This window comes from Micromys minutus (genome assembly GCF_963924665.1).
Source record: "Micromys minutus genome assembly, chromosome: 2".
NCBI classification, from domain to species: Eukaryota; Metazoa; Chordata; class Mammalia; order Rodentia; family Muridae; genus Micromys; species Micromys minutus.
Window position 1 is genome coordinate 13,945,308 of NC_137971.1, and position 16,593 is coordinate 13,961,900.

The 16,593-nt window shown below is 41.2% G+C and overlaps 1 protein-coding gene across 1 annotated transcript in view; it reads left to right on the forward strand.

The window, feature by feature from the left end:
• Positions 1-230: 230 nt before the first annotated feature.
• NT5C2 (5'-nucleotidase, cytosolic II) overlaps positions 231-16,593 on the forward strand; it is a 71,520-nt gene continuing 55,157 nt past the window's right edge. Inside the window, exons 1-2 of the mRNA XM_080911473.1 lie at positions 231-286; positions 11,468-11,587. Coding sequence (XP_080767599.1) covers positions 11,487-11,587 — 101 coding nt within the window. The 5' untranslated portion in view covers positions 231-286; positions 11,468-11,486. The remainder of the gene's footprint in view (positions 287-11,467; positions 11,588-16,593) is intronic.

Below are 16,593 nucleotides of genomic sequence, written 5' to 3' on the forward strand. Positions count from 1 at the left end.
CAAAGACATGGATTGGTTGTTAACAGGCATCACTCTCGGAGCGTAGCGGCCCCGGCAGTTCCGTGGTTGGAAGTTCCTTGAGCCCTGTGAGGGACTGAGGCAGGTCCATCCTCCAGGGAGCATCGCCGCGGCCGGTTTCTGCGGCGGAGCCCGGGTAAGGAACAGAGCGTCGGTCCCTGGCCGGGCCCGAGCTGGGGGCGGCACCGGGGCGGCGGGGGCGGGGAGGGCGCGCGCCGAGGCGGCTGCGGCAGTTGCGCGTTGGGATTGCTGCCGTGCGGTGGGGCCGGTGAGTGCGGCGGCACCCGCGGCGGGCGGGAGGGGGCTTGGAGCGGGCGGGCGGCGAGCGAGGAGGCAGGGGAGGATGCGCGGCCCAGTGCGCGACCCCGCGGCCTTCGCCGCCCGCCCGGGCGTCCCTTCCCTCGGGGCCCTCTACCCCGGCCCGGATCTGCCCGCGCGCCCGCTCGCCCGGGGCCTCAGCGCCCCGGGGTGGCGCATGCCCCTAGCCCGGGCGCCCCAGTCTCGCCACAGCCCCTTCCCCGCGCGGCGGCGACGCCCCCGGCCCACGTCACGCTCGCGCCATTGTTTCCCAGCGTCGACTCGCCGGGACCCCGCCTTTTTCGCGGAGTGGGCGGGAGGGCGACAGGCTCAGTTCCCCTGGTTGCTCTCGGCCGGCAGCCTGGCCTCAGTTCTGAGGCGTGCGCGGGGCTCCTCTCATGGGCTGCGAGCCTGGCAGGGTTTGCATCTGCCCGCGGAATGGCCCAGGAGCCAGTTTTGCGGTGCGCGGTACTTCCTGAAAAGCTCACATCAATTTCAAGTCCCCTCTAAAGACGTTTGGAGGCAGTTTGTCCCTCGTCTTTTTTCCGCCGCCACCCCCACCCCCAGCCCTGCAGGGCGAAATGCAGAAGTGGGGCCTGTTAGAGGAACCGCATTTTGAGCGGTTGGCTTTACCCGGCCGCAGCCTTTAGAAGCAGTAGATGGTTTGTGTCGGATTTGTTTCACAGTCTCGGTGGTAGACGGCTGTGCTCTAATAGAGCACCCTGAAATGACTAGTCACTCAACACCGTTGCGTGTTCTCCACCACTTTTCTGCTGGCGCCCGCCCGCACATCGTTTCATAATGACCGTAGACTATTAATTCTTAAGGGATGCAAATTCCTTTGGCCGTCGTGTGAGGGGGAGGTTGTTAAAATAGTGCCATTTATCGTAGACGTAGTGAATACAGAAAGGCTTTGGGTCTTTCACATAGTTACCTTAGCATTTTCCATCAATGGCTAAGAATTTATCCAAGTGAAGACATCAGGGCTTGGAGGTTCAGTTTAACAAACCAGCTAGTTAAAAATTGAAATAAAATCTTTGAGGGTGCCTCGTAGTGGCCGCTAATACACACACAGCTCGATGTTTCATTTCCATGCTTCGGAAGAGCATTTTCATTACAATATGAACCTTTGTGGGCCTTGAACAGGCTCTGTACCCTAAAGGCCTCGAACATGGGATATTTCTCTCCCAGCGTCTCTAACAGGTATTAATTGGCTTGTTCCTCCACGCCTGGGCTTGAAAAACTGCTTTAAGCTTCACTCTTACCAAAAAGATTAACAAAACACAAAACCAAATTCAGTTCTGTTGTGTTATTCTCTACCTAGAATTTCCAACCAGCTAATCAGTAAAATAAGTCCTTCAAGGTTCTGTTGTTTGAGAATGTACAGTCTGCCAGAAGCTTAGCATGAATACTCAAGAGTGCCTGCTTCTGAAGAAAGCCAAATTATGGGCGACTTTTCAGAGGAGAGTATCATTTATGTCACAAGACTCAGCTGTATGAAGAAAGTAGTGCCCCAAACAGTATTTAGAAAAAGTTGATGCTTATGCTGTTACTGCTGTTCATTTGGGGTTTCACTTGAGATAGGGTCTTGCAATGCATCCCAGGTTATTCTAAAAATTCTTAAGTCTTCTGAGTACTGTGCACACATTTGGCCTATGTCTAAACTGTAGGTCCTGTTTGGTGTGGTGGTTCACTGGAGAGTCATGGGCGGGTGAATCTGTGTTTCAAGACAAACTTGGTCAAGGTGGCAAGTTCATGACAGACAGGGCTACTAGAGACTCTGCCTCAAAACAAAACACCAAACAAACAAAGCCAACCCGAAAATAGTTTTTAAAAAGTGTACAGGATCTCTACACTGTGGACTGAACTAGGGACTAAGCTTCGGCTAGGCAAAGCAGTCTATGAACTACATGCTGGTCCTTTTTCATTTTTGAGATAGAGCATTTTTAAGCTGCTTATTTTGTGTTCCTCTTCCCGTGGCCCAGCACCCTCCCACTCACTGTGTAGTTTAGGCTGGCCTCCAATTTGGGATCCTTCTACCTCAGCTCTCCAAAATCCTGGGATTATAGGCATGTGCTTGCCTGGGCTTGAAAAAAAAGGGGTGGGGGTTGGAGTTTACTTCGTTACTCTTTCTAAAAAGCAAAACAAAAGCCAGCCTGCCTAAATCTTACCAAGATGTTTATGTTTTCCCTTTTTGTTTGTAACTTTTTGAGATAAGGTCTTATTTTGTAGCCTGGTGGCCTCAGACTAACCTGCATAAGCTTTTCAAGTGCTTGGATTGCAAAGTGAGCCACCATGGGTGACCTCAAATGTAGGTTTTACTGTGATGATTGCTTTGTACATACCCCACTGGACTTCATCTAATTATGAGTTTTGGATGCTTTGTAACAGGCCTTTATGCACTGTAGTAAGCAGTGCCTGGCACACATGCTTTCAGTAAGTGTTTGTTGATGTGATGTTTTTAGCTTTTGTGACAGTGTCTACTAACATGAGATGCTAACTATCACAAGGCATATGCTAAGTCACAGTGAGTAGTGAAAGCTGTGCTTCCAGCCAGGACAGCCTCACGGGTAGTCTAAGGGCAGTAGTACCAGAGAAAACCACAAACAGATGTCTGGTGAGCTCTTGACAAGATAATGTTACTTGGATTCTTTGGAGCTAGAGCAAAATGAATAGAGAACTCCTCCCCCCCTTTAAAGATGAAATTTGGGAGGGGAGGTAGGTTGAGTTTTTTGGGTTCAAACCCAAGGATGTTAATTTCATTAAATGAAGTTGGTAACAAATTATTATGGAGCGCTAACAATTTTGTCATTTGACCATTACCTATTTTTTAACATTTATTCATATTTTATGTGTTGAGTGTGTTTTGCCTGCATGTGTGTATAAAACCTTAGTGCCTGGTGTCTATCAAGATCAAAAGAAGGCATTGTATTTTCTGGAACTGGAGCTGCAGATGGTTATGAACCACTGTGTGAGAGCTAGGAATTGAACTCAGGTTCTCCTGAAAAGCAACACATGTGCTTAATAACTGAGCTGTCTCTCCAGCCCCACCAAGTCTTAAATGATTTATTTTTTAAGGGAGGGAGGGGAAAGGGGGCTTGAGATGGCGGGTCTCACTAAATCTTATTCTGCTCTGGAACTCAGTAGTTTAGGCAGGCCTCCAACTTGCAATTCTTTTGCTTCAGTCTCTTAGGGCTGGGATTATAGGTGAGGGCCAACATGTCCTGTTTTATATAACTTTATTGATTGAAATTTGATTGCATTCTATAGTGACAGGTTGCAAAAGTTTATGGAAAATAATTAGCAATAAAACAACAAAAACCGAATAGCAGTAACAGAAAGCCCCCTAGTATCAGGGTAGCAAAAGTTCTCCCCTTCTTATGCTACATATAGAATCAGAAAGATTAAGTTGATTTGGAGACCATTGAACTGTTTATTCTACCATTTGTGAGTGTCTTTTGGCTGGGAACCATTATTAGGAATGTCAAATGAAAGAGCCAGTGTGACAGGATCTACTTGGAAAATCTGGCACCTGAAACTTAATAGCGTCGTTAAAAAGTGAGACCAGTCATGGTGAAAGCAGAAAGATTAGGGGCTTAAGGTTGCTGGTTACAGATGAAACCCAAGGCCAGCCACAGATTCATGACACCCCGTTTCAGAAAATACATAGACATTTTAAATGTTAGCATGCTTTCATTTCAAATGACTAGTGGAGTGTACTTTTTTAGAAAAGTGTAACAACTTATTTAATCTGTTGAGAATTTTTTGTTTTTAATTTTTTCTTGAGAATTTCATATATGAATACTATATTTGTCTAACCTTCCTCTTCCTTTACCCCCTTCAACTCCTCCCATGCACACACCTCTTTTTCAAATACATAGTCTCTTATTACTGTTACATTATATGCACATACAAATTTATAAATAAACCTGGTGAGTTAATTTACTATTGCTTATATCTATATGTGTTTAGAGCTGACTGCTTGGAACTGAATAACCTGTCAGGGGGCTCTTCTTTAGGGAAGACTGATTCTGACTTATCAACCATTAAGATCCTGTAGCATTTCATATAGGTGGGGCCTTGGGACATCTCCCCAACTGATGTTGGCATGTGAGTTGGTAATGATATTTTCAGGTCTTATTTAGGCAGCCATTGTTGAGTGTTCATGGTACAGCTTTCCTGTCACATAAAGAACACTGTCTCACAGCAGACATCATGGTCCTTTGGCTCGCTCTTAGAATTTTCTCCTTTTCCAAAATGTTCTTGATCCTTAGGTGTAGAGATTGTGCTGTAGACCTCTCAGCTGGGTCTGGGCACCCATAGTCCGTTGTCTGCATTTTGAGCAGTTTTTGTGGCTTTCTTCAGTGACCTCTCTTCGCTGGGGAAAAAAGTGAGAGCCTCACTTATCTGTGAGAATAAGGACAAGTGTTGAGACTGTAGTTAGAACTTACACTGTTTAGGGAAGTGGCTGTAGTAGTTGGTTCTCTCCTGGGTTCCATGGCTTCACCAGCCACAGCTAGTTAGCTAGGATTATAGAGCCAAGCATGAATTCCCTCCTGTTGAGTGGGCCTTAGTCCAATTAGACAGTTGTTGGTTACTGAGGTAAGTGTCACTATTGCCTCTTTAGTGATAGCTTGATGTTGGGTCATGTTTGTGCTTCACAGGTGTTAAGTTGATTGCTTTTCTCTCTGAGAGCTTGCATCACTCCTCCAGGTACTGTGAGAGCTAGTCCTTGGGGAGGAGACTTCCAGGTCATTTCCACCCTGATTCCAAGACCTCTATGTGAAGTATATGCTGTCTTCAGCAATAGGGTCTTACCTTCGATTTTTTTGGGAGGCAATCAAGGGTAGTGGCAATACCTTCCATTATTTTTGGGGTTTCTTGGACTTGTGACCAACAACTTCAAAGGAAGTTGCCTATACCTGGTACTAGGGTTTTTGTTTGATAGTTGGCTTTTAGGGGTAAATTTTTTTTTTTTTTTAAGGTTCCTTGTTTCAGTTTCCTGGAGCATCTTGTATATAATGTTGTTTTGTGGTACTAGGGCCTTGTGCATGCTAGGCAAGTGCTCTATGATAACTTGTCCCCATCCCTTTTCCTCACTTCTAAACTTTTTATTTTGATAAGGGTTTTTATAAGTTGTTTAGGCTGACCTAGATATTGCCATATAGCCCAGGCCAACCTTGAACTTAGTATACTTGCTTTCAGTCTCCAGAATAGCTTGGATTACAGGCTTTTGCCACCAGACCCAATTTAAAGTTTCTTTCCTTGGGCCAGAAAGATGGCTCAGCAGGTAAAGGCAGTATTCTTGCAAACCTGACAGCCTGAGTTTGATCCCTGTGCCCATGTGGTGGAAGGAGAGAATTAACTCTTACAGGTTGTCCTCTGATGTCCTTATGCATCTTGTGGCACAAGGGTCTCCCAACCCAAGATAGATAAATGTAATAGACATTTTTTTCTTCCCTCCCTTCCTTTTTACCTTGTTCTGTTTTTCTTCAGACACCAGAAGGAGGCATCAGATCCCATTACAGATGGTTGTGAGCCACCGTGTCAGGCAGGACCTCTGGAAGAGCAGTACTTTTAACCTCTGAGCCATCCAATCCCTGCTTCGCTTCTTTAAAATACATTTTATTTATTGTGTGTAAGCACACACTAAAATGAATGCCCACACAGAAACTTGTCTTTGTGTACACATAGGACAGAGGACAATTTGTGGGTATTGGTTCTCCCCCTTCACCCATGTGGGACCCAGAAATTGAAGTGAGGTCAGAAGGGTTGGTGGTGAGCACCTTTATCTGCAGAGTAATTTGGGTGGTCTGTTTTGTTTTGTTTGAGACTGGATTTTCAATGGTAGCCCTGGCTAGCCTGGAGTTCACTATGCAGTATAGCCTACCTGGCACTTGAAGTGATCCTCTTGGTTGCTCGTAATTGACTGACTAGGCTGGCCTCCAATTCCAGATGATCCTCTAGTGGGTTCCAGGAAGTACCACTCCTCCTTTCTTTCTTTTAAACGATTCTCTTTATCTTCTACCTGGAAACTTACTTAACTTTCTGTCATTGATTTTTGTTTTGTTTTTGAGACAGGGTCTTAAAGTCTTAAACTCCTGTTCTTTCTTCCTCCTAAACATGGGGATTCACACCCAGCTCTGCAACTGATTTCTAAGGCCTCTTTCAGTTACAGTATTGCAAATAGCTTGTGTGGTTATCATTATTTTTTCTTATCTATCAATTTTACATGTTTATTCCAACTTTTCATTTGAACATTTTAATTCTGTAGAAAATTACATAGTGGTGTTATGAGCTGTTTTATATCTTTCACCTGGATTTACCAGTAAATAGCACTGGGCATTTTACTTTACATTTTTTTTGCATATAATTTAAATGTTTTAAAAAATTTAGTTTGTGTGTATATGTGGGGGTGCATGTGTGCCACTCGGAGTGTGTATAGAGATCTCTTCTTCAGCCATGAAAGTTCTGGGGATAAATTCAAGTTGTCATTCTTGGCAGCAGATCCCTTGCCTTTACTTCCAAGCCATCTGCTTTGGCTCTACATACATTGTTTTAAATTTAGAACCACTTAAAAATAAGATAAGTAGGCATTTCCTACTCTTGAAAATTGTGGTTTGAATATCATAAGGAGACTGCCCTACAGAACTACAATAGTACTATCACTTTAAAGTTAGTGTAACAGGACTGGAGAGGTGGCTCGGTAGTTGTACTAGTGGTTCTTCCAGGACCTGGTTCAGTTCCTAGCTCCTCTGGTAGCATCCAGCTGTCCCTAACTGTAGTTGGAATGGGTCCGATACCCTCTTTTCATCTCTTCAGGTACCAGTTATGCACATGATAGAGACATATATGCAGACAAAACATCTGTGCATACAAATAAAAATGTTACAGAGAAGTGGTGCTGGAAGTATATATGCTCAGTGGTAGAGTGTTTGCCTGGAATGCATACGATCCTGGCTTTGAGCCTCAACAAAGGAAACTAAACAAACAGAACTCAACTACTTAGTTGTCCTAGTAGTGGCCTTTATGGTTAATTCCTATTTCTCATACCAGCTTGGAACTTTTTGGATGTGGGGAGGGGGTGGGGGTCTGTGTTTTGTTTTCTGGTTTGAATCAAGGTCCCACTGTAGACAGTTGTGTTCTGCTTTTGCTTCTTCAGTTGCTTAGGACTGTAGGTGATGTCACCATTCTGGCTACTAGTCCAGGAATTAGTCATTAGTAGCACTTAGTACTCAGTACTCTTTGGGTTTGTATGTGTGCCCATGTGCAAGCACGAATGTGGGGATTGAACATATGGCTTTAGACTCTACCAATGCGGTCCTTCCCCCTTATTTACTTTTAAGGTATAACTCTCTTAACTTTTTGCTTGTTTTCTTGATGTTTATATTTTCAGTATAGCTTCATTTTGTTGAATATCTTTCAGTTTGGATTTGTTCAATAATTTCCTTATTTTAGATTTAGGTTAAATGTATGTGTTTGGAACAAATGAAATGTTAATACAGTTCTGGACTGTGGTTTTGTTTGTTTGTTTGTTTTGTTTTTACTGAGATAAGGTTTCTCTGTGTAGCCCTTGGCTGTCCTAGACCTTGCACTGTAGACCACACTGGCCTCGAGCTCACAGAGATCTGACTGCTGGGATGAAAAGTGTGTACCACCACCACCCTAGCTATGGACTGTGTTTTCTCTTTATTTTTATAATTTTGGAAACATTTTTTAAATTATGCTTTCTTATTTGAATTTTTAGGCAATGCTTTTTTCTGCTTTGTTTGTCTTTAACATGGTGCTCAAGTAGCATTTGTTTTATACATTCTCTTCCCACCATTGTATTTGACATAAACCAGACTGCAAGCTAATAAAGACAAGATAGGTCTCATTATAATAAGACAGGCAGGATGCAGAATGTGGAAGTTTTGATTGATTTTTATTTAATTATATCAAGACAGGGTCTTATATAAGCTAGGTTATTCCCAAACTTCCTGACATTTGTTGGCTATAGCTCTGAGTGGTGCCATCACGGGCTGCACCAGCACACCTGGCATGGTGGGCTGGACGAAGGGTGTTTATGCATGCTAGGCAAGCACTTCATTAACGTTACATCCTCAGTCCCAAATTTATTACTAGTTTTTACAGTGTTAAAGACTGACTAGTGTGTGTTCCACCACTGAGTTACCCACAGTTTTACTTATTTGTTATGAGAAAAGTTTAATGCAACCCAGCTGGGAACTTACTTTGTGGCTGAAGATGACCTTGAACTGCTGCCCCTGCTGCCATGTGTCACCACAGCCAGTTTATATGGTGCTGGATTTGAGCCCAGGCCTCATTCTTGTTAGGCACTCGGACATGTATCCCATTTTTACTTTATTTTTGTTTTGTGTTTGCTAAATTTATAATGATTTTTGTACATTATGAGCCTGTGGAGGTCAGAGGACAACTTGGGGTGTCATTTTCAGAAATGCTATTCATGTTCTTTGAAACAGCTCCTCTCGTTAGCCCCTGTCCATTGGGTTCTAGGATTTAACCTCAGGGCTCATGCTCTGCAACAAAGGTACTCATGGTTTGGATGCAAGCACTATACTGACTGAGCTTTCTTATCTTACTGCCTCTGGTTACTTTTCAGGAGATTTTATGAATGAATTCTTGAAATAGTTCTGTCTATTGGTAGAAGATTAAATTTGATAACATTTATAATACTTAAATTGACATGGAAATCTTTATGATATGGTGAGAACCTTTGGAATAGGATGGGAATTATGAAGTTTTGGCTTAAAAGCAGAAATTGGTTATACATTTTTCTAAGCATAAAGTGCTTTGTGCAGAGGCCTTACATATTAAAACATTGTAGATCCGAGCATTATAAATTATGTACTTGCATGCCAGCCAGTGGTTTTAGCACCTTACACTTACCCTTTTTTGAAGATGGAGTCTCATGTATTCCAGGTTGGCCTCAAACTTGCAATGAAGCTTTGGTTGGCCTTGACTTTCCTACCTTCCTACCTTTACCTCTAATGTGCTAGATTATAGGCCAATATGTCCTGCCAAGTTTGTATTTCTAGTTAGAATTTCAGAGTAGAGATAGGACAAGGCTGTTGCTTCAGACAGAAAAGCAGGTTGTCAAGGCAACAGGAACTGCATCTCTCACTTAACAGAATCTTCTCAGCTTTGTCATCTTACATCAGAGAACAAGGGATTTTGTTCTAAAGCTTCATGTTGAGAAGTTAGCAAAATAAATGTACATTTATCAATCCAGGATTTGAACATATTTGTGAACCAAGGGTAAGATTTTTACAGATTCATTTAGAGCATTAAAAGGAACTTGGGCAGATTTTTTTTTGTGTTTTCATTCTTGTATAAAAAGCTTGAAATATAGAGGGTTAACACTTCATTTCTTTTACCTATTTACATGGTGTGTGTGTGTGTGTGTGTGTGTGTGTGTGTGTGTGTGTGTGTTTTGTTGGCTCTGTTAGAAACAGGGGCTTCTACATTACCATAGGCTATTGTAATTTACTATGTAGCCAGCCTAGGGCTGGTCTTGAACTTTTGTCAGTCTTCCTGCCTCAGCCTCCCAAATGCTGATATTACTGGTCTGAACCACCATGCCCATACATGGGTGGGGTACATGTATTTCTGTCTGTGTATTAAGTTTGTTGTGCATGATGATTGGGATAGGGCTGACAATAGAGAGAGTTTCGATTTCATGGGGCTTAGAGTTGAAAGACAGACAGACACACACAGATGCTGAGATACTGATCAAAGGCATTTGGGAATGTTATATGCAAAATGTGTGTACTGTTTCTACCTTTACCCCTTTTGAAATTTGTTAGCCATCTCTTTGGTATGCAGATTCTTAAAATATCGAGTGTTGGTGTTTATCTGTCTCTGTTTCTGTGTGTGTGTATGTGTGTTGTATGTGCAGGTGAAGACAGTGGGGTACAGGTGCTAGTGAGTGCTGTCTGATGTGTGTACTGATACTGTAGTTGAGAGTAGCAGTCACTCTTAACCATTGAGCCATCTCACCAGCCCCTGTGATAACAAATATTGGAGTGTTGGCTTTGACAATTTGTTGTACAACTTAGGGCAAATGCTATAAACATCTGTGGATAAAGCAATGAGATAAATGGAAGGAAGTCAGAGGACTGGGCTTCAAATGGCATAGCAGACCCAAGGTTCAATCCCAGCATTAAAAAGAAAATGGGTGGGACAAAAAGCTGGTGCTTATGACTTAACTACAATGAAAAACTTAATTTTTCATGATGTTGGGATTCAACCTAGGTCTATAAATGTACTCAGCAGGTGCTTTTCTATGGCGCTGCCTCTGGCCCCGCCCTGTGCATTATGCTGGATGAAGAATGTTGAGAGATGCACTAATCTGAGTATAATAATAAGTCATTAGGAGTTGGCTTGATATGTTCGTTTAGCAGAATAATAGTATATTGGTTCTCTCCTAGGGCCCTATGACCTCCCTAGTCTCATGAGAGACTTCCAGGCAGCTCTACCATTGTAAAGTTCTATGTATAGTAGGAACTACTCACCAAAAAATTTGTGCCACTGAAGAATCTCACCCCTTTACATAATCTTGTATATGATCTTCCCCCCCTTGAAGGAATGTCAGTAGGCCTGATCCCTTGATAGTCTTTGGTGAGAGAGATACCGAATCTGCAGTGATTCATGAAGGCAGCTGTTATATTCAATCCAGAGGATACAGCTACAACTTTGCCTTCTTATGTGAATATTGCCATATTTTTAACAACATATTTTGTTTATTTAGAATTGCTTACTGTCATGATATGAGCATGCTCAGAATGCTATATTCTAGATGTTTTCACAAACAATGATAGTTTAATAAAAGTGTAAATCAGCTGTGGAATGCTTAGTTATGTGAGGCTCTGAATTTGATCTCCAACAATAATTACAAGCAAAACAGAACAAAATAATAAGCAATGAAAACTTCAAGGAAAGTGAGCTCTAAGAACAGCCTAGGTATCAAAGTACTTAATACACAGATACTCAGTTGTCCACTCTGTCCCTGATGCTTTTCCTAATGTGATGAGAGACGTACATCTTAACAGCAGCAGTTTTTTAAAAGACTTTTAAAATGGCATGTTAGTATATCAGTGCCAATACCAAACTAATAAATTGTTTTTTTTTCTAGAATTCATCATACAAATAAAATGACGACCTCCTGGAGTGATCGATTACAGAATGCAGCAGATGTGCCTGCTAACATGGATAAGCATGCCTTGAAAAAGTATCGGCGAGAAGCCTATCACCGGTAAGATAACTTTATCCTCAGAACATCTCTAGGAAGTGTAAACTTTCTACTCTTACTCTTCAGGTGATAGAATTAATAATATACAGAGATGTTAAATAATTTATCACAGAGCATATAGCTAGCTTGTAGTTCCAATTAAGTGATGTTCAGGCTTTTAACTGTAGCACACCAGTATACTTCCTGTAGCTTCTAGTAAAAATCCTGAAGAAAGTCTTAATTTGCTAGAAAATTGCACCTAATTAATTGGATTAAAATTTGGTTTTACCTGTTTTTTTGCTAGCTTCATATAGACCATGCTGGTATTGAACTCCTGTGAGACCCTCCTGCTTCAGCTTGTCAAGTGCTATGATTGTAGATATGCACCACTACATCTAGGCTTCTTTCTTTAAAGATGAGGTCTGCTGTGTTGCTTAGGCTGGCCTTGAATACATAGGCTTAAGAGTTCATTCACTTTCAGCCTTCCAAGTAGCCAGAACAACAGGTACTACCATGCCTAGTTAAGATTGAAATTATTTTTTTAAAACTTATTTATGATGATGTCTTTGTGTGTGTGCACACATACATGTGACCATGTCACAGTGCACATGTAGAAGCTAGAGGACAATTCTGTGACTTCCGTTTTCTCCTTTCTTTCACCTTTATGTGAGTTCTTCAGTTTAACTCAGGTTACCAGCCTTATGCAGCAACAGCTTTTACTTGCTGAGGATGAAATACTTAACTTATGTTTGCTATAAACTGATTATAACTTTTAGACAGAATTTAAAATTCTGCTTACTCAGCTCAGGTGTGTAGTATATACTTGTAATCTCAGCATGTGGGAGATAGAAACAGGAGGATCATGAGTTCAGGACCAGCCTGGGCTGTGTGAGTCATTGTCTCAAAAAAGATAAAAACACAAAATACAAAATAACAATTTTGTTCACAATATTAGTATTTATTAAAAAAGGGTTACTTATTTCTGACCTTGGCTTTCCACATAGAAAAGAGTGGACATGTAGCCTGGTTAGTAGTTGGTTTTTATATTAGCTGATGATACTTCACTAGTGGTAGGTCTCTATGTAGCATTTCTGGGTGGTAGGCTATTGTTCTTTATGCCCTGCAAAAGTGAAAACATTTTTGTTTCCTATCAAGTCTCAAGATTACATAGTGAGAATTGATGACTCTTTTCTGGGTGGTGTGTTGATATATGCCATAGGAATTCAAGTATAGAACAGAATTTTAAAACGTTTATATGTTTATTGTATTATTTTGAGTGTATGTACTATGCGTGTGTGAACATGGGTCCTCTTGTATGGAGGTCACAAGACAATGTTGAGAGGTTGATTCTCTCTATTGTAGTTTCCAGAGATTGAACTCAGGTTACTAAGGCTTGTACAGCTTTTTACCCAATGAGCCTGTTGGACTTTAAAACAGCATCTTTATCTGTATAAAGAAAACATAGGGGGCTGGAGAGATGGCTCAGCTGTTAAGAGAGCTCTGACTGCTCTTCCAGAGGTCCTGGGTTCAAATCCCAGCAACCACATGGTGGCTCACAACCATCTGTAATGAGATCTGATGCCTTCTTCTGGTGTGTCTGAAGACGGCAACAGTGTACTTATGAAGATAGCTACAGTGTACTTATGAAATAAATAAATATTAAGAAAAAAAGAAAACATAGAGGCTGTGGATATGGCTCAGGTGGCAGAATGGTTGCCTAGCCACAGAGTCCTGGGTTTCATCCCTAGCATGATACAAACCGAGCATGGTAGCACATGCTTGTAACTTCATTACCCTGAAGGCAAAGACTGAGGAATAAAAAGTTCAAGGTCTTCCTGAGCTACATTGCAAGCTTGAGGTCATCTTATGCTACATGAGATCCCATCTTGAGTGAAAGAAAAACAGCACAAATATTCTGCTGAATGAAGGTGTTCTATATATTTATGTCTCATTATTTGGTTAATCTTTAGTCTCTAGAGCAATGATTTTCAGCCTTTCTAATGCTGCAGCCCTTTAATATAGTGAACCTCAACCATAAAATTATTTCTAAAATTACTGCTAGGTTGTCATTGTAACTTACTGAATGGTAAGAGGATCTGATGTGCAGCCTGCAGTTCTAGAGATTAGATTTGGATGCAGCATTTTTTAGCAGGTGAAACAGTGCTTAAGTTACACAGGGAAGAGAGGTAAACACTAACATATCTAGTTACAGCATCTCGTAAGCATCCTAATTGAATGCCATAACTCAAATACATTTCTGACTCATTTAGAATGGTATTTCTTACAATAATTTAGATGGATTCCACACTCTAAATTTTTCATAAGGTAGAAGTAATATGAAACAATAGAGATAATAACAAAAACTTTTTTTTTAAAAGTAGGGCTTACTATGTGGGTCAAACTCGGTTGGTAAATACTCATAACCTTCCTACCCTAGACTTCTGATTAGTGGTATTATAGGAGTATTCCAGAAGGCCTTGTTTAATTCATTTTCAAATTTTGTTTGTTGGATTGTTATTTTTTGTGTGATGCAGAAGAAGTGTGATCCTACATGCTAGGTAAATACTCTGCTGGGGCTTGAACCCAGGACTCCTAATACTGAGATATATATATATATCTCCTAATAAAATAAAATGGTTTCTTGGATTATTGCAATTATTTGCTTTTTAAAAATTATGTATCTATTTCCAAAATTGACAAAAAAGATGTATATAATTTCAGACATTTTAAATAGGTATATACTGTGATATGGCTAAATAAGCTAGTTAATATGCACTATATTAAAGGGTTGCAGCATTAGAAAGGTTGAAAATCATTGCTCTAGAGACTAAAGATTACTAGTTGGGGAGATAGCTCAGTTGGTGAGGTATTTGCCATGTTAACATGAGGATCTGAGTTGATATTTAGAACTCACATTAAAAAAAAAAAAAGTCGGGTCTGGTGATTCACATCTGTAGTCCCAACACTGGGGAGGTGAATACAGGATTCTTAGACCTCTCTGGCCAGCCAATTAGTTTACTTGGTAAGCTTTAGGCTGATAAGAGAGCCTCTCTCAAAAACTGTTGTGACACCTGAGGAATACTATCTGAAACTGATTCCCAGCCAGTCTATCCATGTGCACATTCCTATGTTTGTATGTTTGTGCAGAGGAACATATAGGTTTATGGATGTGTGTGTGTGTGTGTGTGTGTGTGTGTGTGTGTGTGTGTGTGTGTTAACTGTTTTGTGGTGAGAACACTTAAAGTCTCTCAATAAGCTAGTAGAGGCTAAAAAAAGAGTATCAGGAGTTGAAGATCAGTCTTGGCCACATAGTGAGTTCAAGGCTAGTCTGGGCTACATGAAGCCTCTGTCTTAAGTAACACTCTAAAAAAAGCAAAAAAAATTTCTCAATCATTTTTAAGTATACAGTTTTATCATTAACTGTTGTTACATTATGAAGTACATATCTTGCTATTTTTCCAAACAATATTTAATTAGCTGATGAAAAGTTTGAGACATGAGACCTTGCTTCAAATGTCCCCCTCATCCCTCTTTCCCCAAAATTTAATTGGCCCAGCTTGGCGGCACACACCTGTAATCATTGCACTTGTGGGGAAAGATTAGGAGTTCAAGGTGAATTTTACCAATTTTAGTTTGATGCCAGTATAGCTACATGAGACCTTCTCAAAGATACAAAAATTTAAAAAACTTAAAAAACTTGGGCTACCCCCTAATCTACTCTTCTAACTTCTGGGCTGGGTACTTCCCAAGAGGTGTACCCCAGACCCTTGCGGTTTCTCCTGGCCACGTGCTCATGGTCCATCTCCCCTCATGGCGGCTTCCTTTTCTCTCCTTTTTCCCCTGGTCTCTCCTTCCTCTCCAGGTCACTCCAAACCCACCTAATCCCTCCAGTAATTGTCTCTGGCCAATTTTATCTAATGAATAGTTTTAAATAAAAAAATATACAACAAAAGCTTATAAACATAAAAAGTCACTCATATACCTTTAGGTGTAAAATTTAACATTACAATACATAGCAATAGTCCAAATTTCAACAGTGGTTCTTACTGCTTTTTTATTTATGCTTAGGAAAGGAAGGACCTAATGAGCCTGTTAAATTTCAGGGACTTCCGGAAGTGTTAGAGTTATTTTTTCTCTGAGCCTAATTAGCTTCCCTGCAGGATTGAATAGTTCATCAATCTTTAGAACATTCTTCACATAATCAAGCTTTCTTCCAAGATAGAAGATTGGAGGACATTTCCACAGAATAAATAATACCATTTCAATTTTACTATTTTGCTTTCCTTTCCTTTGTGTTTTTATTATTTATTTATTTAAAAATTTTCTTTGAGAGAGACTTTCTTATTTAACAATCCTACATGTCATGGAACTCACTGTAAACAAGGCTGGCCTCAAACTCACAGAGATCTGCCTGCTTCTGCCTCTGCCTCCTGAGTGCTGGGATTAAAGGTGTTCAAACCATCACTCATCTTGCTTGTTTATTTTTGAGCAGTGTATTCCAAGCTGACTTCAAACCTGGTATATAGCTGAAATAACAGTATACTTTCCCATCCTCCTGCCTCTATCTTGTGTACTGAAATTGCAGGTGTCTGCCTTCATGCCCAGTTTTATGCAGTGCTGGGGCTTAAATTTAGGACTTTGCCTGCTCAAGAGTAAAACAGAATGATAGAGCAAGACACCCACCATCATCCTCTTTGAGTCTGGCCCTCTCACTGAACCTGAAGCAAGCCCCAGTGCCCCCCCCCCCCCCGCCTCCCTCAGGTGCACATTGCCATGCCTGGCATTTTATGTGGGTACTAGGGATTTGAACTTAGGTCATCAAGTTTGCTCAGCAAGAGTTCGTATCCAGTGAATATCTCTCCATCCCCAGAAACTAAATGGTTTAGTTAATTCATGCCCAGCCACTGCCTTGTCTCATCATCACCAGTGTTATTTGCTTCCTGCTAGTGTTCTGCATCTTAGCATAGAAATGATGGTGATGCATCATTAGGAAACTGGCCTTCAGGATGTGTAACTATTGTTCTGCCTTC